Consider the following 27803-nt stretch of genomic DNA (forward strand, 5'->3'; position numbering starts at 1 on the left):
ATTACTTATTTTCCCTAAACACCTTCAATGAGGCTTCTGAATCATTCTACTGAAATCTCTCGCAAGGTTGGCAATAACTTCCTAATCATTAAATCTAATGGTCTTTTTTCAGTCTCCTTCCTCTAGTCAACACCTTTATTCTGAGCTCCAGACCTAAGTCTCCAATTGTTTTCAGAATACCTAAAAGTGTTGCTTTCCCTTTGGCATTTTAAACTATGTGGACAAAACTGAGCTCATTCTTCTCCCCCAACCTGTCCCTCATTTTGAAGGGTTTCATTATTTCATCATTTACTCAGTCTTTCTTCTTTAGAACCATCTTCAGCTCTTCTCACTCCCTCAACTCTCTTAATCAATCAAATATCTAGTTCTGCCAATTCTATACCTGCATTTTTTCCCCCTCACTTCTGTGTTCACCACCACAACCCTAGCGCATACCCTCATTCTCACCCCCTCACTTCCCCTTGAAAACTGCAATAGCTTCTGGTCAGGATGAGATGCTGGCTGCTTTCCTCTTCCAATCCATCCTTCATATCACTGTCATAATCATATTTCTTAGGTATATATCTGTTCATATCACTCCTCTGCTCAAAATTCTTTGGTGACTCCTTACTGCCTCCCAAATAAAGTTCAAATTATTCTGCATGGCATTCAAGGCCCTCCTCAACCAGGTATCAACCCTACCTTTTTAGTCTCTTCTCTCCTTCATGTGCTATGCTCCAGCAAAACTAAAAAACTGCACATATTCTATGTTCTCACACTGTCTTTAGTTCAGAATATCCTCTATGCCTAGAATGCTTACTCAGTATTTAAAGCTGAAATCAAATAATTCCTCCTCCAGAAAGCTTTCTTTGATCCTTTATTTGATAGTTTTTCTCCCCACCCCCAAACTCACATACCACTTCATTTTTAAAATTTTCTTTTATTTTTAGTTTCCGATTCTCCTGTTTTCTCCTGTTTAAGACAGCAAGAAATACAAAACCCATTACAAATATGAAGTCATACAGAAAATACTTCCACATTATTCATGGTCAGGGAGGGAGGAAGAGAGCATTTTTCATCATGAGTCCTTTAGAATTGTGTTGAGTCCTCATGTTGATCAGTAACTAAGTCTTTCACAATTAATTATCACTACAATATTGTTGTTATTGTGTAAATTGTACTCCTGGTTCTGATCATTTCACTTTGCATCAGCTCATATAAGTCTTCCTAGGTCTTTCAGGAACCATTCCCTTCATTTCTTACAGTACAAGACTATTCCACCACATTTATATACTAAAAGTTGTTCAGTCATTCTCCAATTAATGGGTATAGCCTTAGTTTTTAATGGGCATATCCTTAATTTCCAATTCTCTGTTACTACCAAATGTGCTGCTATAGACATTTTTTGTACATTTGGTAGTTTAATATTTGGTACCATTTTATTTTCAATGACTGTGTTTGATGTCATTAATCTGTATTAGAGATGTCTGTGTTGGTGCCTTGTCTTCAAATTAGATTCTAAGGCATGCCTCTGGGCAGGGCATGTCTTATCAAGTTTTATAATTCTGCCAAAACCTAGCAGTGTTCTGCACACAGCAGGCAATTAGTGTTTGTTGTATTGCAGCTAGGTGGCCCAATGGATATAGTGCTGGGCCTGGATTCAGGAGGACCTGAGTTCAAATCCGGCCTCAGACACTGACTAACTACGTTACTCTGGACAAATTAATTAATTTCTCTTTACCTTAATCCACTAGAGAAGGAAATGGCAAACTACTCCAGTACCTTTGCCAAGAAAACCCTATGGACGGGGTCACAACTGAATAAACAGAGTTCAAAAAAGTTTCTCAATTGTTGTAACACTATACATATTTATAATAGGTTTTGGTTTTTTTCCTTCTCAACAGTTGTAGAAGAGGGAGAAAATTCAGAACTGAAAATAAAACGGAATATCTTTTTTTTAAAGGGAGGCATCTTTGAGGAAAGTAGGTCAAAGGATAACAGGAAATTCAGGAGATATAAAAACAAAAGACATCAATAAAAATTTACCTTTAAAGAACCTTTAGCCAACTAAAACAATAGTAGAAACCTGACATAGTGGAATGTGTTGCTGGATATGGAGTCAAAAGAACCAGGCTCTACCTGGTTCTCTCTCTTTGTTCTACCACTTAATTTAACTAATTTGTTCTACCACTTGATTAGCTAATTAACAAAATAATAAATAGCAGTTCTGCATACCCATAGTATTTTAAGATTTGCAAAGGATTTTTTGAAATACTACCTCATCTTATCTTCCCAATAACGCTGGGGGATAGAGGTTATTATTATCCCTATTTTACAGATAAGGTAACTGAGGCAGCATAGTTTAATGATTTGCCCAGGGTTACCGCTAGTATCTAAAGTCACATCTGAACTCAAATCTTCCTGACTCTAGCTCCAGGGCTATATTCACTACACCACCTAAATGCCATTCATTAATCTTGTAAACTTGAATTTAATCTCCTAACCTCTGTGTCTTGAGTTTCCTCAACTATAAAATCAATCAATCAACATTTATTAGACACTAAATGCCAGGCACAGTGGCAGGCACTAGGGATACACAAAGAGGCAAAAGACAGTCCCTGCCCTCAAGGCACTTACAATCTAAAGAAGGAGACAACATGCAAACAAATACATGCAAAACAAGCTACACACAAGAAAAATAGATTAACAATTACACAGGGAAAGCACTGGAATTAAGAGGGGCTAGGGAAGGCTTCCTACAGAAGATGAGGATTTTAGTTAGGACTTAAAGGAAGCTAGGAAGATCAGTAGTTGGAGCAGAGGAGAAAGAGCTTTACAGGCATGGGGGGCAGAAAGAGAAAATGCCCACAACTGATGCAATATCTTATTAGTGCAACAGGCCACTGGCACTGGACAGAAGAGAATATGTTGAGGAGTAAGGTCTATAAAAACTGGAAAGGCAGGAGGGGGCTAGGTTAATGAAGTGCTTTTGAAAATAGACTTTTGTATCCTGGGCAACAGGTAGCAACTGGAGTTTACTGAGTAAAGATGACATGACATGACATGATCAAACCTGTGCTTTAGTGGCTGAATGTAGGATAGACTGGAGTGGGAAGAAACTTGAGGCAGGTTAGACCCACCAGGCTACTGCAAAAATTCAGGTATGAAGTGATGAGGACCTGTACCAGAGTGGTGACAGTATGAGAGGGCAGAAGAGGGCACAGTGGAGAGATGCTGCAAAGGTGAAATCAACAGACTTCAGAGAGTTTGGATATGGACAGTGAGAGATAGTGAGGAGTCCAGGATATCTCTTAGGCTGTGAGCCTGAGGGAGGTATAGTAAGACTGCCTAGCACTAGTGAGGGCTCAGTTGAGGTTATATAACATAAAAACGGGAATGTACATACAAAGTACATACAGTATATGGGCAACACAACTAGTGCAACTTCCCTTGTATTAAGAAGATGCGGTTCGGAGAGGTTCAGTGATTTGCTCATAATCATACAACATATATCTGTTGAGGAATTAAAATCATGTTACTGTGCCATAATTAGCTGTATTAGAAACTAATAATAGATTATATGTATATACTTACACATTATACTTAATATGAAAATATGCTTACTAACATATTTGCATAACCCTTTATTGTTTCAAATTTCCCATCTGATCCTAACAACAACTCTGTAAAATAGGCAGTACATACATTATTATTCTCACTTTACAGAAGAAGAAATTGGTATTTAAAAGAAGGGTTGACTTAGGATGATGGCTTTATAGCTAATAAGGACCTTAGAAATCATCTAACCCACAATTCTTCTTTCCTTTTTTTCAGTAAGTGTGCTTGTAGGGACAGATACATATCCTACTGGTAAGGAAACCTGAGACTGACAGTTTAAGGGACTTTGCAAAGGTTATACAAGTAGGGAAATCAGGATTCCAAAGCAGCTTCTTTCCCCTAGACTGATGCCTTCCAAGGTCACTCAGTAGTAAGTAGCTGAGTTAACAATAAAGATCTCACATCTTCTGACTCCAAGTGCTTTGCTCCCTCCACTATGCTAACAAGGTCAAATGAGGTACAATTCATATGCAGCTGTGGCAACCTGGGAAAGCTTCATGATGTGGGTAGTATTTCTCCTCATTTCCCTTGGCTGAACGACTTTCGGACTTCTCTGACTTTTCCACATCTGCTCTAGATACCTTCTCTCCCACCCCACTCCCATGCTTTTTAGCTCCCTTTTGTCTTGTCTTGCCCCCATTACAACCTAAACTCTTTGAGGGCAGAGACTGTTTCTTTTCTTGTATTTGTATCTGAAGTGCTTAGCACAGTGCCTGGCACACAGTAGACCAGACCTGCACAATCTGTAGCCCACCAAAGGATTTCAAGTGGCCTTCAAAAAATGTAGAGGATGTTTTCCTACACATTTTTCCCATCCCTTGGTGGAAAGCGGCCAGCCAGCTGTAAGACACTTAAATGTTTATTCTATTGACTAACATTTGAATTAAAATTTTGAAGGGAGGCACAGTAGAGACAGACAGGAAAAATATTCTAATCAGAGGGAAGAGACAAATGAGAAATTATTGAATTTTTAAATCTAGAGAACATTAGAGCTTTTCTTTGATGGCATGCCTAAATAATTCTTCATTCTTAATCCTAACAGCAGAGGAACAGAAGGATCCTGACATTTTTTATTGTGTATCAATCAAAAATATATTTCAAAAGATTTTTAATAACTGGCAATAAGGGAGGGATACTCCCTATGTAACCAGTGGCCCAAATTTCAGCTATTCAATTCAACACCTTCCTGCGATTCAATATTAGATTAATTTCCAAAGCACCTAATGAATAAAGTACATTTATTTGTGCATTTCGCTCCACATAACATACATCCTTTTTTGAGGGGGCTAGGGGGGAAGTTGGGGTGGGAAGAGGTCTGCTTTGTAAAAGCAACCACTGCTATTAGTAATAGTTTCAGTTCATAGGATCACAGGCTTAAGAGTGAGGAAGGAGCTCAAGATTAACCTAATGCCTTCATTTTACACAGAAGGCAACTGAGTTCCTGTGAAGTGACCAGCCAAAGGTAAAAGAGGCAGTAAATGGCAGAATTGGGACTCCTAACCAGGTTTACCTCACAGGTCAGGGCTCTTTCTCTTATACTATGCTTCTTGCCTTGTAGAGCATAGATGCTCAATTTTCTCGATTATTTTTATCCTCACCTTAATCTCCCCTAAAGTATTCAATGTACAGCTAGGGCGGCCTTGCCATTTTCTAGCAGGGGAGAGTATAGTGCACCATCAGGCGCCTTTGGAAGTCTGCCTAGTTACTGCCACTCTCCTTTTCCTTTTCTCCTTCCTCTGCCTAAACACACAAGGCTAAGATTGTACTCTTCCCACACACACACTCTCCCTTTAGATACAAAATGCTAGAGCTGTGACCTGTGGCAACTGCAACTGTGTGACTCTGACAGCCCTAGTCCAAAGCCCCAAACCTGGCACCTGCAAAGAAAGGAAATCCTAAATGCAAATACCAGTCTTCAAAGCCCATTATTAATTAAAGAAGAATTAAAATGTTATTAGATCAAGATCTTATTAGACCGATAAATCAATAAGCATTTAGAGCCTATTATGTGCCAGGCACAATGCTAAGGTAACGGGGGATACAGAAAAATATGAAACCCTTCCAGCCCTCAAGGACCTTACATTCTGTGGGTGAAATCACATGTATATTTAAAAAGGGATACACAAAGTATACAAAATAAGTAAAATGTAATGGGGTGGAGGAACACAGAGAGAGAAATTAGAAAAGACCTCACACAGAAGGTGGCATTTGAGCTAGGTTTCGAAACAATTAGGGATTCTGAGAGGTGGTGGCAAAGGCACATAGGCGGAGACAGTCAGAAAGGGAGATGGCTGTTATGTGCAAGGAAGAATAAGAAGGAAAGTTTGGCTAAATCCTAGAGTTTGCAAAGGTAAGTAATGTACAATAAGACCAAAAAAGTAGACTGGGGCGAGGATGCAAAGACCTTGATTTCAGAGGTAATTAAGAGTGTGATTTCAAACAGTCATTGGAATTTACTGAGTAGAAGAGTGACATGATAGTACATATGCAAGGGACTTAAGGCAGAAAATCTAATTAAGAAGCGACTGCATAGTCCAGAAAACTGAAGATGAGATCCAAACCCTAACTTGGTCAATGACCACTGTCAATTTCTGAGTGAGCCACTGGTGAAACTCTGAAACATAAATGATCTGTCAAGGATAATTTCACACAATGTTCCATAAGTATATACTTACAACGCCAAAATAAAATAAAATACTGTTTTCCCTCATTACATATATTATACAAATAAATACATGAATATCAATGTTAAAACACCATAAAGGACGCCATCTTCCAAAGTCTTAGTGGCCTATCTTCTGTCCTCATTACTCTCCTTCACACTTTGGTCTAGCAAAATTGGCCTTCTCTGTGATCCTCACTCACACTGCTTCACTTGCTGTCTCAGTGCCCTTTTATTGGGCCATATTCATCTCTACCACTCAGCATCCTTTAAGACTCAGCTCAAGAACCTCGAGGAGACCATTCCTGATTCCCAACCACCAACCCCACTTCTAATATCCTCCCTCCCTCAACTTCCTTGTATTTAGCAAATACAAATTTATTTTATCTATCTTGCATGAACTCAGTCTGCATAAATTCACACATGTACATGTTGTTTCACCAGAAATAATAAATAAGCACTTCAAGGGTAGGGAGTTATTTCACTTCTTTTTATTCCTAGTGCTAGAACACAGTATCAGCACTTAATCATGATTGTTGTTGATTCTGTTGACTGGATCTTCTATGTCTCAGGAAGCAGAAAATGGAAGATCATTTTTTAGGATTATAGGTCATAACTATTTGGGGGAGGGGATGTAGGAATTTGTTTTGATTGACTGCATTTTTGTTAAAGTATTTTGTTTTGGAGGGTGGGAGGGAGAAAATCAACTTTTAAATGAAAAAATAAAATTTAAAATATCATAGGTCTTAAGCACTTTTGTTGGTAAAAGTACAGGAAATTAATAAAAAAAACCTGTCAGATAAGTTGGGGAAAACGGGTCTCTGTCTCACTGCTCCATCCGTAGTTACTCTAACCTACAAACTAGTGTCATAATGATAAGCTTTAAAATATACTGAGTATCCAAATGACTATAAGATAAAACTCCAAACACCATATCCAGCACTCAAGACATTGTACAATATGTTGCAAATCTACCGGAAATTCCCCATTTTAATCATCACTTCTCTTCTACAGACTCCAATCAAACTAAAAATTATTCTGTCCATGCATCTCTTTCCTAACCCTTTGATGATTATTCAGTATTTTAAGTTTTACAAAAGACTTTCATTTGTTATCTCATGATAGTTACAAAAACCTATGAGATGACGCAAAAAGTATTATTATTCCTCATTTTACAAATGCAGAAAAAAAGACTCATAAGGATTAATGGTCTTGACCACAATCAATCACTAAACAATAGATAGGGATTTGAACCCAGGTCTCTCCTGCCTCCGAATCCCACTATGCTCATTGCACTATACGATCTATGGTCACAAATTTCTCCCAATTCCTCCTTGAAAATATTTTTTCATGCACACCTTCCTTCTGATTTCCATTGCCATCATCCTGAATGGAGATCAATTAATATATCAAACAAACATTTATTTTTGCCTACTATATGCTAGGAATTGCGTCAAACAATGGGGAGGCAAAAGATAGTCCCTGCCCTCAAGGTACTTACAATCTAATGAAGGAGACAACATGCAAATAAATATATAAAAAGCAAGCTACATACAGGATAAATAGGGGAAAAAATTAACAGAGGGAAAGCACTAAAATTAAGAAGAGTTGGGGAAGGATTTCAGTAAAAGAAGGGATTTTTAGTTGGGACTTGAAGGAAGTCAGGGAGGTCAGTAAGCAGAGCAGAGGAGGGAAAGTATTACAGGCATGGAGTCCACCCAGAAGTGACAGATGGAGTATCTTGTCTGTGGAACAGTCAACAGGCCAGTGTCACTGGACAGAAGACTACATGTTGAGGGGTAAAATGTAAGAAGATTGGAAAGGTAGGAGAGGGTTATATCTTATGAGTCTTTGAATGCCAAATATAGCATTTTATTCTAGAGGGGACAGGGAGCTACTGGTGTTTACTGAGTAGGAGGGTGACATGGTCAAACCTGCACTCTGGGAAAATCACTTTAGTGGCTGAATAGAGAATGGACTGTAATGAGGAGAGATTTGACCCATCTGCAGACCATTACAACAGTCCATATATGAACTAACCAGGGCTTGTACCAGAAGGGTGATAATGTCAAAGGAGAGAAAGTGGAATATTGCAGAAATGTTGCAAAAGCAAAATTGACAGGCCTTGGCAGCATTTGGATATAGGGAGTGAGATGGTAAAGAGTCTCTAGGATGACTCTTAAGATTGTGAGGCTGAGGGACTGGGATTATCAGAACACCTTTACTTGAATCCCAACTATACCACTCAGAAATGATTTACCTTTGGGCAAGTAATTTTCAATTCCATGGAACTGTTTCCTCATCTTTAAAATGAGGAAAATATACTAGATATCAAAAACTCCTTTAGTGTCTACATTCCATAATATTTTTTCTGCTCAAAACACACTCTCCAGAAATCCTACCTGTCTAATTTCTGCCCAAATGAAAGTGCCTTTATAAAACCTGCACTTAACTACTCAATCAAAAATTATCTCCCCTAGTAGGCAGTGCTCAGTGACAATCCAAGTATTTATCTCATTTTACCTTCAAAAAGTATCTTGTAAGGGTAGACAGTAATTGGGGACTATTATTATCCCTGCTTAAAAATAACAATAATGAGAATAATTAAATACACAAGAAAGTCACATTACTTTAGTGACAGTAGAAAAATAGGAAAACCTCAGCACAATTCCAGACTAGCCCCAAGACCACAGAGTTAACAATAGAAAACTGATTTGAACCAAAGCCTTCTGACACTCATATCAGTATTCTTTTCATTACAAGAAAGAGCTGAAAACTTGGCATAAGCACCTACAGGAGGGACATATACACAGCAATAACTATTACTTCTAGGGTTAGCAGTATCAAGAAATGCAGTATACTGAGGTCCCAAATGAAGAGTTCAATCTCTCCCTATCTTCTCATTCTGTACGTCTTTTAATACTGATCACAAAGAGAATTAGGCAGTTTGCCACACTAGGTTAAGTGAGATAGTTGGTCATGAGAGCTACAAACAAGTACCACAGAACACTGAATATCATGCTTCCAGGGTGGGTGTTGGGGGGTGGGGTGGGAGAAAGGCAAGAAGAATTTTGCAAACACTCGAATAGCATATACAATGTTTATTTTCTACCACAGTCAAGTAAGCACTATACATGCACAAAGTACAGGTGGGTCTCTCTCCCAGAAAAGGAAGTAAAGGATTCAAAGAACACTTTCCCACTCCTCTCTCTGGTTAATAGAGAAAATGCAGTGTTCTTTAAAAGGTAGGGGGTAAATTGATAAATGATCAAAGGATATGAGTAGGCAGTTTTCAGATGAATAAATTAAAGCTATCTATAGTCATACGAAAAAATGCTCTAAATCACTATTGATCAGAAAACAGGAAAATGATAAATGTTGGAGAAGATGTGGGAAAATTGGAACACTAATGCATTATTGGTGGAATGATCCAACCATTCTGAAGAACAATTTGGAACTATGCCCAAAGGGTTATAAAAATGTGCATACCACTTCTAGGGCTGTATACCAAAGAGATCATAAAAATGGGAAAAGGATCCACATGCACAAAAATATTTATAGCAGCTCTTTTTGTGGTGGCAAAGAAATGGAAATTGAGAGGATGCTTATCAACTGGGGAATGGCTGAACAAGTTGTGGTATATGAAATGTAATGGAATACTATTGTGCTATAAGAAATGATGAGCAGGAGGACTTCAGAAAAACCTGGAAAGACTTGTATGGACTGATGCTGAGTGAAGTGAGCAGAACCAGGAGAACGTTGTACACAGTAACAGCAACAACACTGTGCCACATGACTAACTTTGACAGACTTAGCCCTTCTCAGCAATGCAAGGATCTAAGACATCTCCAAAAGTCTCATGATGAAAAATGCTATTCACATCCAAAGAAAGAACTATGGAGTTTGAATGCAGATCAAAGTATGCTATTTGCTATTTTTTTTTCTTCTGTTTTGTTTTGTTTGCTCTTTTTTGTGGTTCCTCCTATTGGTTCTAATTCTTCCTTACAATATCACTAACGTGAACATATGTTTAATAAGAATGTATATGTATAGCCTATATCAGATTGTGTGCTGTCTTGGGGAGGGAGAGGCAGAAAAATTTAAAACTCAAAAGCTTATGGAAGTGATTGTTGATAAATCAAAATAAATTAATTTAAAAAATAAAATAATAAAATAAAAAGGTAAGGGGTAGAAGGGGTGGGAGTGAGAAAGAAGAAGATATGGTTTCAAGGTTGTTTTGTCTTTTTTTAAGGCTCTGAAGAGGAAAAAATTAAACTAGGCCTGTATCAAAAGGTTGAAAGAATGTGACACTGTTGAAAAAGTAGAACCTAAGGAACTCAGGAATAGATAGGACTTTTCCCCATAGAGAGAGAAGATGTACCAAAAGAAGAAAAACTAGCTTCTTGAACTTCAAGAAACAAGGCTATGGATCATGGAGTTAAGGCATGTAGAAAGAAGAAATAAATAGTGGTAGCTGATGATTCCCTGAAAAGTGTATGGAAGTATTTAGTTGTGGATCTGAAATTAACAATACAGAAGCCTGTAAATCTTCCTGGAACATGTATCCAGAACATAATAGAAGACCTCTCAAAACTTGTCAAACTACTATTCACTTCTGTAGATTTACACGGGAGCAAATGATATAACTAGAATTTATTGCTAAGAATTAGGAAGTTCTGGAAAAGAAACTCGTAAAAAAGTGGATCATTGCCTCCACTTCCTTACCTCCTACACTCATTTCTCAACTCCTTATAATCCAATCACACTAATCATCTAAAACTGTTTTCTCTTAACTGATAAATCCAATGGCCTTTTCTCAGTGCTGATGCTACTTGACCTCTCGATCTTATGACATAACATCTTCTGGAAACTCTTTCCTTTTGCTTTCTTGATTTCTCGTCCCCTCTTTCTCTCTCTCTCCCTTCTTCTCTCCTCCTTTTCTCTACCCCTCCCTCCCATCTGACCATTCCTAGATCATCCCAATTATGGGTGTCCTCCCAAGGCTCTCTCTTGGGCTCTCTTAACTTCTCTTTGTCCTTTCACCATCTTCCACGGGTTCAATTCTCATCTATATGAAGATGACTCCCAAGTCTAAAGTAAAATGTACAAATAATGGGCACAACGTTTTGATAAAGAAAAATTCCAGGATGTATTACTGAAGAACTGGTTAGCAAAAGTCTAAAAAGGGAATCTGTGTCCATAAAAACCTCAAGCATTTCTATAAAGTAATAATAAATTTCTATAAAGAAATAACAGAAAGGGAAATCTCATTCAAAATGGTTACAAAAAGCATTAAAGATCTAAGAGCAAATCTACCAAAATTCACTGAAGACTGTGGAAGGGTAATGGTGGATAGTAGGTAAGAAGGCAGATGGAAGATAATCTGAAAGGGGAAGGCATTAGCAGCTGGGGGTAAAAGGAAAGGCCTCCTGTAGGGATATCAGCTGAGCTTTAAAGAAAATCAGGAAAACTAAGAGGCAGAAATGATGGAACAGATCCATCCAGTTATTGGGACAGGCTGTGCAAAAGGAGGCAGGAGGTGGAATGTCATGCATGCTCAAGGAACTATATTACTTAAGTAAGCCAATGTTGCTGGATCATTGGGTACCTGGAGGGGAGAATGGTGTAGAAAGATTGGAAAGAGGCTTGGTTACAAAAAGCTTTAAATACCAGAGGGCTTTATATTTGATCCTGAAGAATAGTGACAATAGGGAGCCCCAGGAACTCATTGGAGGGGGGAGTATGTGACATGGTCACACCTGCATTTCAGAAAAATTATCATGATAGTGGAGTCTTGAGTATGGACTGGAGTGAGGAGAAACATGAGGCAGGGAGACCAGTTAGAAGGCTATTGCAATAGTCCAGGAGAGAGATGATGGAGGCCTGAACTAAGATGGTGGCTACATGAGTAGAGAGAAGGGGAAATATATGAGAGATTTTGTGAAGGCAGAAATGACAAGACTCAGCAATGGATTGGACATATGAGGTGAATAAGGGCGAGTAATCCAGGATGACACTGGAGTTGTAGAAAGACGATGACAATAATAGGGAAATTTGGAAGTGGAGAGTTTAGGAGGAAAGATAATTAAGTTCTGTTAAAAAAAAAAAACAAACCGTGTTTTGGTGAGGGGGAAAGTCATAGGCAACTAGGATAAGATGTCACCAGGTGGCAGTAGGGCCTTAGTTGCTGGCAAATTATACAAAAGAGAGAAAAATAGACCCAAGTTGTCAACTGGCAAATCTAACCTTCGGAAAACACACCAAACATTACATGATCCTCCAAAAGTACACCCCCCAGCTTGAAACCAGAATGAAAAGGGTCCTAAGTGCCTAACTCATGTGACTACTATCCAAGACCTTAAAGAAGGTATTAATGAACCCTGCACTAGGTCACTCTCTATCCCACTGGACTTATGAAACATTTCAAATCAAAAACTATTTCTTAAACTTCTACTTATATGCAAGACACTGTGAAACAGATACTTCCTGCCATCAAAGAGCTTATAATTTAATAGGGGAGACTGGGAAAGAAGACAAACAATGCAAAGCAAAATGAGATTAAGTACAAAAGAGAAATATAAACAAAATGCTTTGAGAAATATTCCAGATGGAAGAATCATGGATGGTTTCATAGTAAAAGGTAGCATCTGAGCTATGTCTTGAGGTGAGGAATTTCAACTGGTACATTTGGGAAGAGGGATATTCAAGAACTGAGAGATAATGTAAGAGAGGTGAAGGCAAGACCAGAACATCTGACGATGAATAGTTCAGTTTGGCCACATTGTAGAGCATATAAAAGAGACAGTATGAGATATACCTAGAAAAGTCACTAGAAACTACCTTCTGAATGGCCTTGAAAGCCAGGATTTAAAAAGTAATGTTACTCCATTGGCAATGAAAAACAAATAAAGGTTTTTTAATGTGGAAGTGACCTGATTAGAGAAGTACTTTAGTCAGTTTAATTGGACATTAGTGTGAAGGAAGTATTAGAACAAAACCCAGTTAAATTATGGGAGTTGTTAACTTTTTTTGTATGTGTCACGAATTCCTTTGGCAGTCAGGTGAAACCTATGGACTGACTTCTCAAAATAACATTTTTAAATGTACAAAATAAAATACAATGGGTTACAAGGGAAACCAAAGGTCAGTGAAAAGAACAATGTAATTTTTTCAAGTTCATAGTTCAAATTTCAAGTTCATAGATTTCCTAAAAATTATTCACAGACACACCCTGAAGTCTGTGATCACCAGGTTAAGAACCTCTAGCTTAAAAGAAGCAAAACTAATTAAAAAGTGTGAGAGCTAGAACAAGGAAATAGGTATAAGAGATGTGTTAAAAATGAATGAACTGGACTTAAAGTGGTAAGGGTGTGGGAGAGGGAAAAGATAAAAATGACTCTAGAGTTTTGAGACTAGGCAACTTGAAAGAATCAACTCATGTCTCTCTGTTGCCTAAAGGACAAAATCCTCTGTTTAGCTTTTAAAATTTTTCACAATTTGGCCTCACCTGATCTTTCCAGCCTGGAAGGACATTATTCCCCCTCCCGAAAGACATGTTTCCAGCCAAACTGCTCTTCTTTTTGTTTCTACTCACAACACTACCTCTGGGTCTCAGACATTGCTCTGTTCTTCCCTTACTCTTGCAATGTGCTCCCTTCCTTATCTTATGATCTTCAGAAGTCAGCTCAAGGACCATTTTTTTACGTGACACCTTTGTGATTCCCCCTAGTACTTTCTCCTCCCTTACTACTTTGTATTTAACTATTTTGTATTTATTTGTATTTATTCAATACATACTTAACACATATATTTATCATTTCCTCCACTAGAATATAAGTTCCTTACACGGAAGGATTGTACCTTTCTTTGTACTTATAGCCCCACTAACTAGCACAGTGACTGGAATTTAGTAAACATGTAATACTGCATAGGTTAATCATAACAGAGGGAGAAGGTTGGTTAGTGAAGAAAAGTTTCATTCATGTTGAATATGGATTCAATCAAATATTAAAGTCTCTTAATGAATAAGCTCAGATGGTGTATCCAGTATCATAACAAAGATATTATACCTCTTGAAATCTTCAGATGCTACATTACAAAAATGGAATTTTTCACGCAGGCTCAGTGGTAGCAGTAAGCTTTTTACCCTGAGTGCTTTTAACAGAGCCATATTAGCAATTCAGTACCAAGAACCTTTTCTACAAAGTCTTGTAAGAAATAAAATTGATAAATTACAAGTGAGGTACACATGGAAGCAGCTGAAGTTCAACATATAGTTGAGAGGAACCATTCCCAGTGATCTGCAACTTGCAAGCTATGTCATCATCTCTCCCTCACAACAAATTAAGCTCCCAGCTCCATCACTGTACCCCTCTCTAAAAGGTGAAACCAAGCTGAAGGGCTGGGCCAGGAGGGCTGTCATGAATCTTATGAAATAAAAGGAGAATCATATCATACAAACGAAAATAAAGCCAATTTACTAAGTTACAAATTTACTGGGACTTAAAACTGAATTTGTGTTTATTGTAGATAGCTAGTTCTTTGAAAATGGTGAAGCTTTTCCTTGGCCCCATTGCCAATAAACAACTACCCAAAACCATGATCACTAGCACCTTTTAAAACAGCCCAACTCCATAAAGACAACTCAGTATATCATTGCAGGCATTTCTAAAGTCTGTCCCAACCAAATCAATTCTGAATAAGTACTTTTCAGCAAAGGAACTATTCACAAAGGAGAACTCAACCTACAAGCAAAATACAGGTGTTAGGTTATTACAGTGCCACTTGCTATTTAAGAAATTCCTAACCAGCACAAAGTCTTAGATACATTCTATGTTACTTTCTTCTCTCTCTGATTAATCCTCTTTCTTTTTTGGTGACTTTTACGCTCATTATGGCCCATGACAGTTGTTGTTCCCCAAAGCTTTGTCTTAGACTTTGTATTCTTCTTTTTATTTACTTTACTCCCTTGCGGGTACCCACACTGAAGTTTCAACTATCATATTTACACATACTGACTCCTAAATCCATATAATTCTGAAATTCTCAGCATCTTTCTAGTACTGGTTGTTTGGGGTTTTTTTGGAGGGGAGGGAAGGGGAGGAGACACAACTGGGGTTAAATAACTTGCCCAGGGTCATATAGCTAGTAATGTCAAGTGTCTGAGGCCAGATTTGAATTCAGGTCCTCCTGACTCCAGGGCCAATGCTCTATCCACCACATCACTTAGCTGCCCCCTCAATACAGTATTTTCCAAGTGCCTGAGGAGGGATGTTTACTTAACCTGTGCTGACAGAACAAGAAATTCAATATGACTAAAACTGAAATCAGATAAAAAACATTATCTTAGATTTAGTCAGGTTCTTCCCCACAAAAAACAGGGAAGCTCTTTTATCCCACCCACTTCTGTCAGTAGCAACATTTCTCCAGTTCCCCAGGCAATGTCAAATTTGGAGTTATCTTTGGCTGCTTTCTCCTCCTCCTCTTATTATACACAATTACTATCACTATTATCAAACACATATATCTGTAAGCAGACTCACAGGATCACAGGATTCTGAGCTGGAGAGGACTTTAGGATCATCTACTCTCTATTTCTTTTCACCACTGAGGAAAATGACCTTGAGCAAGGTTAGGTGATTTGTCCAAGAGCACAAAGCAGCAGTGCCCAACCTTCATTTGACTACATTGTGCTACCTCTACATGTCTACATGTGAAGATTCACTACTTTTAATCACTGATACATCAGATTTAGTCCTTGATTTTTCAATCTATAACAGTAATACTCTCTAGATCAAGGATATTCCAAATCCAGAATTCTCTTCATTATACCATGATCTGCATTGTCTCCTCCAGTAGATAAGTTTTTTAGTCTTTTTATCCACAGTACTTTGTACATAAGAGATAGGGATAAGGAATGGACCTAAAAAATTCATTGGTACAGGGAACTCCCAAGATAAAAGAAATTGCCTGTTCCAACACAAGCTGGCATTTTCTCTCCAATTTATAATCTAAAGAAGTTGCCTAGAGCCCTGAGAAGTAATTGACTTGTCAAGGGTCACACAGCCATTATCTCTAAAAGGTCAGACTTGAATCCAGGTCTTCCTGGTTTAAGGTCAGCTATCTATCCACTACACTCTGCTGCCTCTTCTATATACCCTGTACATAATAGATACCGTTGGTTGCCAAGTGAAGTAGCTGAAAGGTGAATTTAAATACTTAAGAAAGTGGTGCCAAATCAGAGTTCAGGCAATGCATCAAGTCTTACAAGGACAGTGAAAACTGCCAATCCAACTAAAACAAAGAAAACAAAAACTTCATAAAGCAAGCAGGGTTTTACCGTATGTAAAATACAAGTAAAAAATACTTGCAAATGTCCCAGATACAAAGAAGAGTACTATAATTCAGGCAAGGTCTGAGTGCCAAGGAAAGTTAAGAAAATAGGAAGAAATGGTTACTCACCTGGTCAGCCTCTGCACCACATCTAGCCTTCTGTTTTCTTGTCTCTTGATATATATAGAAGCTATCCTGAATGTATAATCTAGTACTGCTATCTCACTGCTTTGATTTACCATGAATTGGAATCCTCAGAGCTAGAAACACATGACATATCTCATCTATACATCCTTATCTTGACTATGTCCACCTGAGATGTCACACAAACTATTTGCTCAAGAGAAACACAGGCTTCGACAAAGACAGGTCCTAGTTTTATTTTTTTGTTTCAAATATGCTGCCTGATGATATCTAGCATTTTGTGAGCATCTGGGACTGCAGCAGCCTATTAGACATATTTGTCTGCCCTGGTTAGAACAAATCTGGAGAAATATGTTAAGCTCTGAGTACAATATTTTAGGAAGAAAATTAATAATCTTGAGGGTATCCAGGTGAAAGCAGGCAGGATGATAAAGAGCCTCAAGTCATGTGAGAACTGGCTGAAGAAATTGAGGATGCTTGGCTTGGAGAAGTGAGAGGGGAAGAACAGAGTGAGTGGGAAGAGACAACAGCAGCATAACAACCATTCTGAAGTACTTGAGAAGACAACCTGTAGAAGGTAAAGTAGATTTAGACTAGTTCTTTTGACCTCAGAAGGAATACAGCTGCCAAGAGGCAAATTTGGATTTGATGATGATGAAAAACTTTTAAAGAGAGTTTTTCTCAACAGTAGAAAGGACTGTTTCAGGAGCTAGGAAGTAGGTTGCCCTCACTAGAGATCTTCAAGAAAAGGCTAGATGTATCACAGAAGAGATTATTTTTTCAGGCTCAGCTTGGAGCAGATGGGCACTGAAGTCCCTCTTAAAGTGAAACTTCTGATTGTTCAAGAAATAGATGAGTTAGTTACTCCTCAGCTTTTTCCCTGAGACACAAAGCAAGAAGTTTAATGCTTATCATGCCATAAATACAGATGGCTATATAATGTTTCATCTTACTAGCATAAAGGAAACTCATGTGATAATTTCTGCCTAAACCAGGGATGGGGAACCTGCAGCCTCAAGGCCACATGCGGCCTTCTAGAACCTTGGGTGTGGCCTTTTGACTGAGTCCAAGTTTTAAAGAACAAATCTTTTTAATAAGGGGATTTGTTCTGTGAAGTTTGGATACAGTCAAAGGGCCGGACTTGAGGACCTCGAGGTCTCAAGGCCACAGGTTTTCCACCCCAAAACCATGGGCCTGCAGAGAGCCTCCCCAAATTTATCCATCGAGTTTGACTCTTCACTAACAACTCAATGTCTTCACGTCATTGTTTCTCAAATCAGAGGTCTCAACAACCCACAGTTTTTGTCACACAATTTAACCTTAAACTGACTCTTCTATGAATACCTCAAAAGGTCTGCAAAACCCTTAAGGACAAAGAATGAATTCTTTTAAGAATTATAATTGTGTTACTCTAAGGGAGTGAAGCTATTTCACTTTGAAATGACTCATTCACTGAGTAGGAATTAATGGAGCTCTTTCTGATTCCACTAAGGAATGAAACTTGGACATTGCCTATATTAGAGATTGGGAAGAAGAGTCAGTCAAAGAGAAACAGAACAAGTGGCCAGAAAAGCTGAAAAATTCTGATAGTATGGCATTACTGTAGCAAAGAGAACAAATTTTATCTAAAAGGAGAGAGTGGTCAACAGTGACCCATACAGAAATACTCTTAGCTTGTTCTTATACTTTAACCCAAAGAAACATGGATCCAATTTAAAGAAGTTGGTGGCACAGGTAAATATTTAGAAATAAAAGAAATTTCATATTCTGAACTTAATGTTGGCAGATCCAATTATTTTTGAATGTCAGTTGCAATAGTACATTAATGCTTTTATGCATGGTTTAATTTTAACAAATTCTGTAAGAAACTGTGTTAACAAGCATGTAAACTATCATTCTCTAGAAAAATTCTTTATTCAGGGTTTAGTAACTATTTCTTTCAACACAGAAACATCATTTTTAGAGACACATACTTTTTTCCCTCTCCACTGAGACTATTACCTATAAGGCCATATATAAAACAGAACATATTTTTTTAAAAGAAAATTGGGGAAAAAAAGAAAAGTCTAAGGAAAAATAAAACTTACCTTTCATTTGAATAAATCATCATCCCAACTCTAATACTACTACTCCCAAACTAGACTCTTCAATCTATATTTGCTGAAAAAGTTAAAATCTTTACATATGAGTTACTAAAAAATTTGCCCCACAGAAGAAAATGAAAGAAAACATGATTAGAAAAATGACATTAAAATAATCACAAAAACAGAAGTCTCACCTTAAATCTCTTGTCCTGCAGTACTTTTTTGATGGCAACTAGTTCTCCTGAATCACAAAGTTTGGCTTGATACACTACACCAAACGACCCATTCCCGATCACCTTAGTGTCTGTATAACTGACTTCCTGAGGCCTGTCTGGACCTTGTCCAGGAGTCGCCACCACTGTTGTCACCTTGCTGCCATCCTTGTCTCCTGGAGAAGAAATCACAAAAATTATATTATCAAAATAAATCTCCATAAACAAAGAAATCTTTCAGATTCTAGATACATTATGACAATTACAATTAATTTAAGAGTGCCCGAGTGTGAGGAAAAAATGCTTCGGAGGGTTATCTTAAATCTCTTTGTACATGAGCAGCTATCACTTAAAAACTCCACAAGTATATATCCGTATGAAAATTTAAAAAAAATTAAAACGCAATGAAGCAGAAAACCTCTAAGCACACAGTCATCATTTGGTGGGGGAGGATAGAGAGCCTTAGGATGGTAAAGGTTAACTTTTTTTAATTTTTTACTTTTAAAAGAAAACAATGAAGTCATCTGAAAATAAGATCTCAAACAAGGAAAACTGGTATCAAATACAATAAGAAGTATGAATGTTAGATGAACTCAGAACAGAAATTAAGAAGCACTGTGGTATAGCAGCAAGAACATTGGATCCAGAGTCTCACAAATTGGGTTTCAATCTGTGTGACCTTAGAAAAGTCATTTGCCCTCCCCTCCCCAGATCTCAATTTCCTCCTCCATAACATGAAGCTTTAGAACTGGAATTATAGAGTTCCTTCCGACTTAATATCTATAAGCTCATCCATCACTGTCCTACATACGCTATATAGCACAGAATATTAAAAAGCATGAAAACACTATTAGAGGATATCTATGCTAAAACTAATATTCAAAGAATTGTGGAAAATTACAGATAAAAGGAATATTAAAGGTCTGGCTAGCCTTTTCATTTTGCAAATGGGCAAATTTAATTTCTTATACTGAGATTATTCAACAGTAAAGTTAAAATATATTTCTTTTATAGAAATATTTTAATTTTTTGACATTTTATGATAATCTTAACATAATTTTAAAACATTCTAATGTGTTATAAGCAAATGCTTAATCAAAAACATGCTCATTTCACTTAATCTATCTTTATTTCTATTTTAATATGTATTATTAATAAAACAATGTATTTAACCATATCTGTGGCTGTGTGAATCACTTGATCAAACACTGAGACTAATGGTTTTGGTTCTTTCTTAGACATATTACTTTTGTTCTCCTAAACAGCTACACAAGATTAAGGTGGCCCTAACTCACCATCTTGAAAAGGTATACCCCTAGTCACAAAGGGGATTCAGGCAAGAAAATATGCATGTTTATCACGAGTGCTAGAAAAAACTCAATGCTATATTCCAGGGGTCTTATAGCCATGAGCTAAGAATGCTTTTTACATTTTAAAATCAATTTTTATTGTATATAAAAATGTAAAAGCCATTTTTAAACAGAAACACACAGTGATGCCTGTTATGTCCTATTTATGACAGATCAGAAACAGCAATTTTAAATACAAAGGAAACTTCATATAAGTTATAAATAAAGAACATATATACATTTTTTAGAGAGACAAACAAACAGTGCTAATAGGTACCTTATAAATTTGTGCCATACAACTTCAAATGGGTCTTCACTGCAGCAAGGCAGCATTTTTATTCCTGACTGATTCCCTACCTCACACCTTATAAAAGCTATTTCAAATCTTCTATTCCCTCAAGCCCCACACGACTCTTCCTTCTTCCTCTCAGTTGAGGAAGTTGGCCCTAACTTTACTGAAAACAATGAAGGCCAGTCAACAAGCTCCTTCTTCTGTGATATCACGTCCCACTTTATTCTCCTTTCCACTAGTCTGTCAAAAAGGGAGTCCTTCTCCTCGCCAAGATCAATCCCTCTACATGTGCACTAGAACTCACCCCTCCCATCTTCTCCAATGGACTGCATCCTCAATCATCCCCCTTCTTATCAATCATCAACTGATTCCTTTTCCTACTGCTTTTAAACATGCCTTATTCTCAAAAAACCTTCATTAGATTCTACTACTGGGGGCAGCTAGGTGGCACAGTAGATAAAGCTCCAGCTTTGGAGTCAGGAGGACCTGAGTTCAAATTCAGTCTCAGACACTTGATACTTACTAGCTGTGTGACCCTGGGCAAGTCACTTAACCCCAATTGCCTAAGCTAAAAAGAAATAGAAAAGACTCCACTATTCCTTCAAACTACCATTCTATATCTCCCTTTCTCAAACCACCTTACATGAAAAGGTAGTCTATATTTGCTGACTTCACTTATTCTCCACTCAGTCTCTAACCCTTGTAAACTGGCTTTCAACCTCATCTTTCAACTAAAATTGCTCTCTGTACTATTATCAATGATCATATTACTAAATCTAATGGTCTTTTCAGTCCTCTTCCTTCTTGATCTGCCATCATTTGATACTGCTTATCACCCTGTTCTTTTGTATACTTTTTTCTCTCTGGGTTTTCTTGACACTACTCTCTCCGGATTCACCTTCTACCTGTCTGACTTCTCCTTTTTGGTATCTTGCTGGATCATCATCCACCTCACACTCCCTAGCTCTGGGAATTGCCAAAGATTCTGTTCTGGGTCATCTTCTATTCCCCTCTATTCTCTTTTCATAAACTCATCAGTTCCATGGGTTTAGTTATCACCTTTATTAAGATAATGCATAGATTAGATAGACAGATAGAAACAGACAGACAGAGCCAGCTCCAAGATCTTCCCCAAGCTTCAGTCTCAGGTCACCAATTAAGTATTACAGATATCAAACTAGAGACACCCTAAATGAGACATGTCTAAAACTGAACTCACTATCTTTTCCTTCATACCTTTTCTTCTTCTAGACTTCCTTATATGTATCAAATGCACTACCCTCCTTTCAGTGCCTCAGGCTCATAATCTTGGCATTATCCTGGCCTGTTTATTCTCTCATCCCACATATCCAATCAGCTGCCATATTTTACTGTTTCTACCTTCAAAACCTGTCTCACATTCAACTCTTCTATCTACTCACATAATTACCACAGTAGTTCAGGCCTTCATCATCTCTGGTCAACATTACTGCAGTCTCCTAATTGTTTGGTCTCTCATCTCTCTAGTTCATCCTACACAACACTACACTGCCAACTGATGATTTTCCATAGGCACAGATATGATCACGTCCTACCCAATTATTTCCAGGGTCAAACATAAAATCCTCTGCTCAGCTTTTAAAATTCTTCATAGCCTTCATAAATCTCTCCCTACCTTTCCATTCTTCTTATACTTCATCCCTTCCACATACTCTGCAATCCAGGGATACTATCCTTCCTTGCATACAACACTCCATTTCCCAACTGCAGGCATCTTCACTGACTGCCTCCTCATGCCTGGGATTCTTTCCCTTCCTCATCTCTGCTTACTGCCTTCCTGTGCTTTCTTCAATCCTTAGATTAAGTTCAACTTTACCCAAGAAGGCTTTCATAGGACTCCTTAATCTTAGTACCTTCTCTCTGAGAGCATCTCTAACAACCTCTATACATTTTGTTTTTAACATAGTTGTTTGCGTGTTGCCCCTCCCACTGGATTGCCAGATCCTTGAAAGGAAGGAGTGTCTTCTGCCTTTCTTTCTAGATTCCCAGTACTTAGCACATGGCTGGTGCTTAACAAATGCTTATTGACTATTCAACCAATTCCAGTCAATTCCTATTACTTTTAGGATCAAATGAAAACTTGCTTATTTAACTCTCTGACATACAGTTATACACATACATGTATACACATACACACATGTTATGTGTATATCTATGATACAGCTATATATTTGCTTATATGTTTGATCTGTTATACATGTTATATAGAAATATCTGCTACACACATTATATATATATATATATATATATATATCCATATGTATATATGTGTGTATGTTAATTGTTTATACATCTTGAATATTAAACTCCTACCAGAAAATCTGAACACAAATTTTGTTTTCCCATTAGACCATTTGCCTTCTAATCCTCAGTGTACTCATTTTGTTTGTGCAGAAGCTTTTCAGTTTCATGTAATCAAAGTTATATATCTTTTTTTAACTGTACCCCTTGTTTGGCTAAGAATATCTCTCTTACATGTTGCTATGAAGGGTTATAATATGTTTTATAGTATGAGTTTTAATATTAATGTCACCTATCCATTTAAAATACACTGTGGTATAAAGCGTTGGTCTAGGGGCAGCTGGGTGGTGCAGCAGATAGAGCTTGGAGTCAAGAAGACCTGAGTTCAAATCTGGCCTGAGACACTTGACACTTATGAGATGTGTGATCCTGGGCAAGTCACTTAACCCTTGACTGCCTCACAAACAAAAAAAAATTAAAAGTGTTGGTCTAAGTGCAATTTCTGCCAGACTCCTTTCCAGTTTTCCCAGAAGTTTTACCAAATAGGGAGTTCTTTCCTGAGTAATTTATGTTTTCTGGTTCACCGAACTCTGAGCTATTGAATTCCACAGTTTCTGATTCTCCTTTGTCTCACCTATTCCACTGCTCTATCACACCCCCCCTTTTTATCGGCTACGCAGTTATATGCTCTATCTGAAGAATCTTGTTTGTTGTTTCCTCATTATCACCTTTCACACAATTATTAACTGTTTCTATGTTTTTTGACCCAATTATTATTATTATTATTATTAGTTAAGATGTCATTATTAGGTTTCTATTTAGGCCTGGATATTTTGTTTGTGCCAGCTGAACTCACTGCTATTTTTATTGCACTACAGTATAAAAAATGTATTTACCATTTCTGTCTTTTTAACTTTGTAGCATGTCCGTGACCTAATATATGGTCAGTTTTTGTAAGTTACAAATAGTGCTAAGAACAATTCCCTCCAAATTAGGATTTTTTTCCCCCAAATTAGGATCTCTCTCTGCCTCCCCCACCTCCTGCTTTGTAAAAACAATCCTTTGTCTCTTCAGTTATTTTAGCTTATCTATCCTTAAACCCATCCTTTTTGTTATTTGTTATCCCTTTCCATAGTTCTGGAGTTTTGCTTAACTTATTATTCATTCTTTTTTCTAGTCATTTAATTATTTCCCTTTTTTCCTCTCAGTTAAGTAAGCAAATAAAATCCCTTTTCCAATCTTTTATTTTGTTTTCTAGCTTAATTTCATTTTCTTTGTCATCTTCTAAAAAGAATTTCTTTCTACTTCTGAAATCAACAGGCTTTTTTTAGGTGTCTACTTCAGTTAGAAAAGGGGAAAAGAATAGCAGTGGAGAATAGTAAAAGAATACCAGGGATGGTTCAACATGGGTGGCAATAGCCAAGAAAGAATTTAGGCTAGTATGCCAAACAAAATAGCTCATCTGGTAGGTTACACTTTACTGAGGGTTTGCTGAGTGACTCTCTCTCTCTCTTTTTTTTTTCCCCACTGAGGCAATTGGGGTTAAGTAACTTGCTGAGAGTCACACAGCTAGTGAGTGTTATGTGTCTTGAGGTTGGATTTGAACTCAGGTCCTCCTGACTCCAGAACCAGTGCTCTATTCACTGAGCCACCTACCTGCCCCGGCAAATTCTCTTTATCCAAAGATAAGGGGATCACCACACTTCTGATAAACTAATATAGAAAGGTCATTCATTTCTGTAGTGATAGGTAGTAAAATAGAATAGCCATTCTTTTCTAGCTGTCAGTTTATTTATAAGCAGAGAAAAGGCTACTTTTTTGAAAATACCTTAACTACATTTGATTTTGGATTTTGTCCAAAGTAGAAGTATAAGACTAATATAAACTCAAAATCAACTCATCATATGATGTCCTTAAACACTGAGCATTTACAGCTGTCAGATGAAATATGTTGTACTCTGTTAAGAAAAAGCATTTTAATCATTCCTTTCAAGTGATCAAAATTCATTCAAAATTTAAAATCATAACTATGCTTCATATCCAAGAAATCCTGCACCAGGTAGTCTGACACCAACTTTCCTGGAACACATAGTATATCAAGTCTCACTGCTATTACATGACCTTACTCATGACATCACAATCCATTTGCAATTTCACTGCATCTCCTTTCTGTGGATTACCTAAATCCAAAAGAAAATGAAGCAATGACTGACAGTTCCAAACTCCCTTCTGCTAATGATATATCTTGATTCCTCTAGGCCCTAGCTTTTTAAAAAAATCTCAAAGAATTCAGAATCAACAAGTTTAAACTCTGTAGCATTAAAACTTAAAACTGCATTTCTCTTTTTTTAAAAGGCAGGCAAATCACAGTTTCTATTACGTAAATCTTTGGCAGATATCACAAAAATAAAAGATGGCAAACCTCAGACTAATCAAAGCAGTACCATCATAGAAATAGAGCATTTCAATGTAGGTGGAATTGTGAATTGGTTCAACTATCCTAGAAAACAATTTAGAAATATACTAGAAAAGGCATTTTAACACAGAAATACTAATAATGGATATATGTGTACACACACACATACAAACACACACACACACACACACACATATATACATACTCCCATGGTGACACATGGCAAAGGGAATGGTCTCATGTGTACAAAAATACTTTTAACACCACTTTTTGTGCTAGCAAAAACTGATGCAAAGTGGATGCTCATAAATGGATGAAATAATATGTATGTAAATATAATGGAATATTACCACATAAATAATGAATAGGAGGAATTCAGAAGTTATGGGAAGATTCATATGAACTGATGGTTCTGCTTCTTTTGCTCTATGAAAGAACAATTTAATACAATGACAATAATAATGTAAAGAAAAACAATTTTTAAAGATACTAGAGGCAGCTAAGTAGCACAGAGGACTTAAAGAGTCTGGAAAAGACGAGTTCCAATCCTGCTTCAGAAACTTACTAGCTGACAGAACTTGAGCAACTCACTTAACCTCTCTCAGATTCAGTTTACTCATCAGTAAAACAGGAATAATAAAACAGTACCTTCCTCACAAAGGCCACGAGAATGAAATGACATAATATTTGTAAAGTTCTTATAAGACAAAATAATTAAAATATCTGAACTCTGATCCATACAACAACCAGTCTTGACTGTAGAGACAATGAAATATACTCCTCTTGGCTGAGTAGTGGTTGACTAAGTATATAATGAGGCATCCGCTGTCAGCTGTGGTTCGTCCAGCGACTGTTTGCTTAAATACACTGCACTGTGTTAGGAGAAAAATTCTAAGAAATGGCTGGGGGTCAAAGTTTATAAGGGGAAGGTGGTAGTGGATTCACAGGATAATGAATCCAGTCAACTCATATTCTTCATACAAGGCATTTCATAATCGACTTGGAGCATTTTCACTGGTGGTTCCCTGTCTGAAACTCTCCTATGTCTCATCTCCACCTCTTACCTTCCAGGGCTTCCTTTCCATTTCAGCTTAAGTCTCTCCCTCTGCAAGAAGCCTTTCTCAGTCCTCAGCAGTCTTAGTGCTTTTCCTCTGAGATTATCTCCAACTGATCCGATGTATATCTTGTTTATACATAATTATTTGCAAGTTGCCTCCTCCACTGGACTGTGAGCTCTCTGAGATTAGAGATCATTTGGGGCGCCTTTCTTTGGATCCCCGGCACTTAGCACAATGACTGGCACATTGGGTGCTTAATAAATAGTTAGTTATTTGTGAGGTTTTTTAATAACCCAAAGGGAATTTTCATGTAGCCCAGTTCCGCGCATCTCAAACATAAGAGGTATGTGTCTATAAATTTTTATACATCACAATTATGAGGTAACTAATCATCTTAGGGCAATCTGGAACCTACCTAGGTTATGACCAAATAATATCATAAGATATATTACATATTTAAAGAGTTAGATGATCTTAGAAAAATCAATAATAGTATATTTTACCTTTCAAAAAATTCTTTATGTCAACATGTGACAATCAAGTACAAAGTGACTAGCTTTTTTTCTTCCTAAGGAGATAACTTTTCTAGATTAAATACAGAAATGAGAAACACAGTCATTAAGTAAAGCATTCAGAATAAGCAGCAACATCAATTCTGATCGTATTACATATGATTCTGCAGTTTTAAAACTGTGCCATATCTAAACTACAAGACCACATCTCATAATCTTAACTTCTCTAATAAACAGAGCTAAGAATACATCGCAAACTTTTCTTTTTGGCCAAAGACTTTGAAAGCAGAGAAAGATAGTCTACTCCTAGTGTTTCTGAAAAAAAATTTTTTTTAACTGTATTTTCAGGCTCTGATTAAGGCTATATGAAGAGGAAATAACACCTCATGACAATGGTATTTGTTTCCCAATAAAAGTGGAGGCTCAATATTCCCTCTAAGTAACCAAGGAACTAATAACACATTTTAGTTTTTCCTTATTTTACTGTAAACCAGAATGCTGTCCCAAAAGCAATGGAAAAGATCTTAATGGAAAGCGACTTAAACAGCATAATGATTATCTCGGAATGGAAAGCTCACAAAGATTTCGGGGGAAGAACTGATATCATCAAAGGTAGATTGGCCCAACCAAAAATTTTTCCCAAATGACCTGATCAAGGGTCCTTACTCATCTATGTAGTAAGGAATTCTGCTTATAAGGGGTTTCTCTAGGTATATTTCTGAAAAGGCCTTTTCCCCTTTTCTTTGCCTGACTCATTCTCCATGGCTCTGAGTACTGCTAATATGAAAAATAAAAGAAGTCAAAAGAAAAGGAAAAGAAGGAAGATAAAGTCCATAGAAGGTGATTTGCATATACTAAAAACAAA

The 27803-nt window shown here is 37.2% G+C and overlaps 1 protein-coding gene across 4 annotated transcripts in view; it reads right to left on the minus strand.

Moving 5' to 3' along the window:
- The window catches only part of GSK3B (glycogen synthase kinase 3 beta), a 287106-nt gene that overhangs the window by 188621 nt on the left and 70682 nt on the right, over positions 1 to 27803 (minus strand). For all 4 annotated transcript variants that reach the window (XM_020985881.2, XM_020985882.2, XM_020985883.2 and 1 more), the window contains exon 2: positions 19014 to 19207. In XM_020985881.2, the coding sequence (XP_020841540.1) occupies positions 19014 to 19207 (194 nt within the window). The remainder of the gene's footprint in view (positions 1 to 19013; positions 19208 to 27803) is intronic.

Source organism: Phascolarctos cinereus, unplaced genomic scaffold, assembly GCF_003287225.1.
Source record: "Phascolarctos cinereus isolate Bilbo 61053 unplaced genomic scaffold, phaCin_HiC Scaffold_726;HRSCAF=1367, whole genome shotgun sequence".
Taxonomy (NCBI): domain Eukaryota; kingdom Metazoa; phylum Chordata; class Mammalia; order Diprotodontia; family Phascolarctidae; genus Phascolarctos; species Phascolarctos cinereus.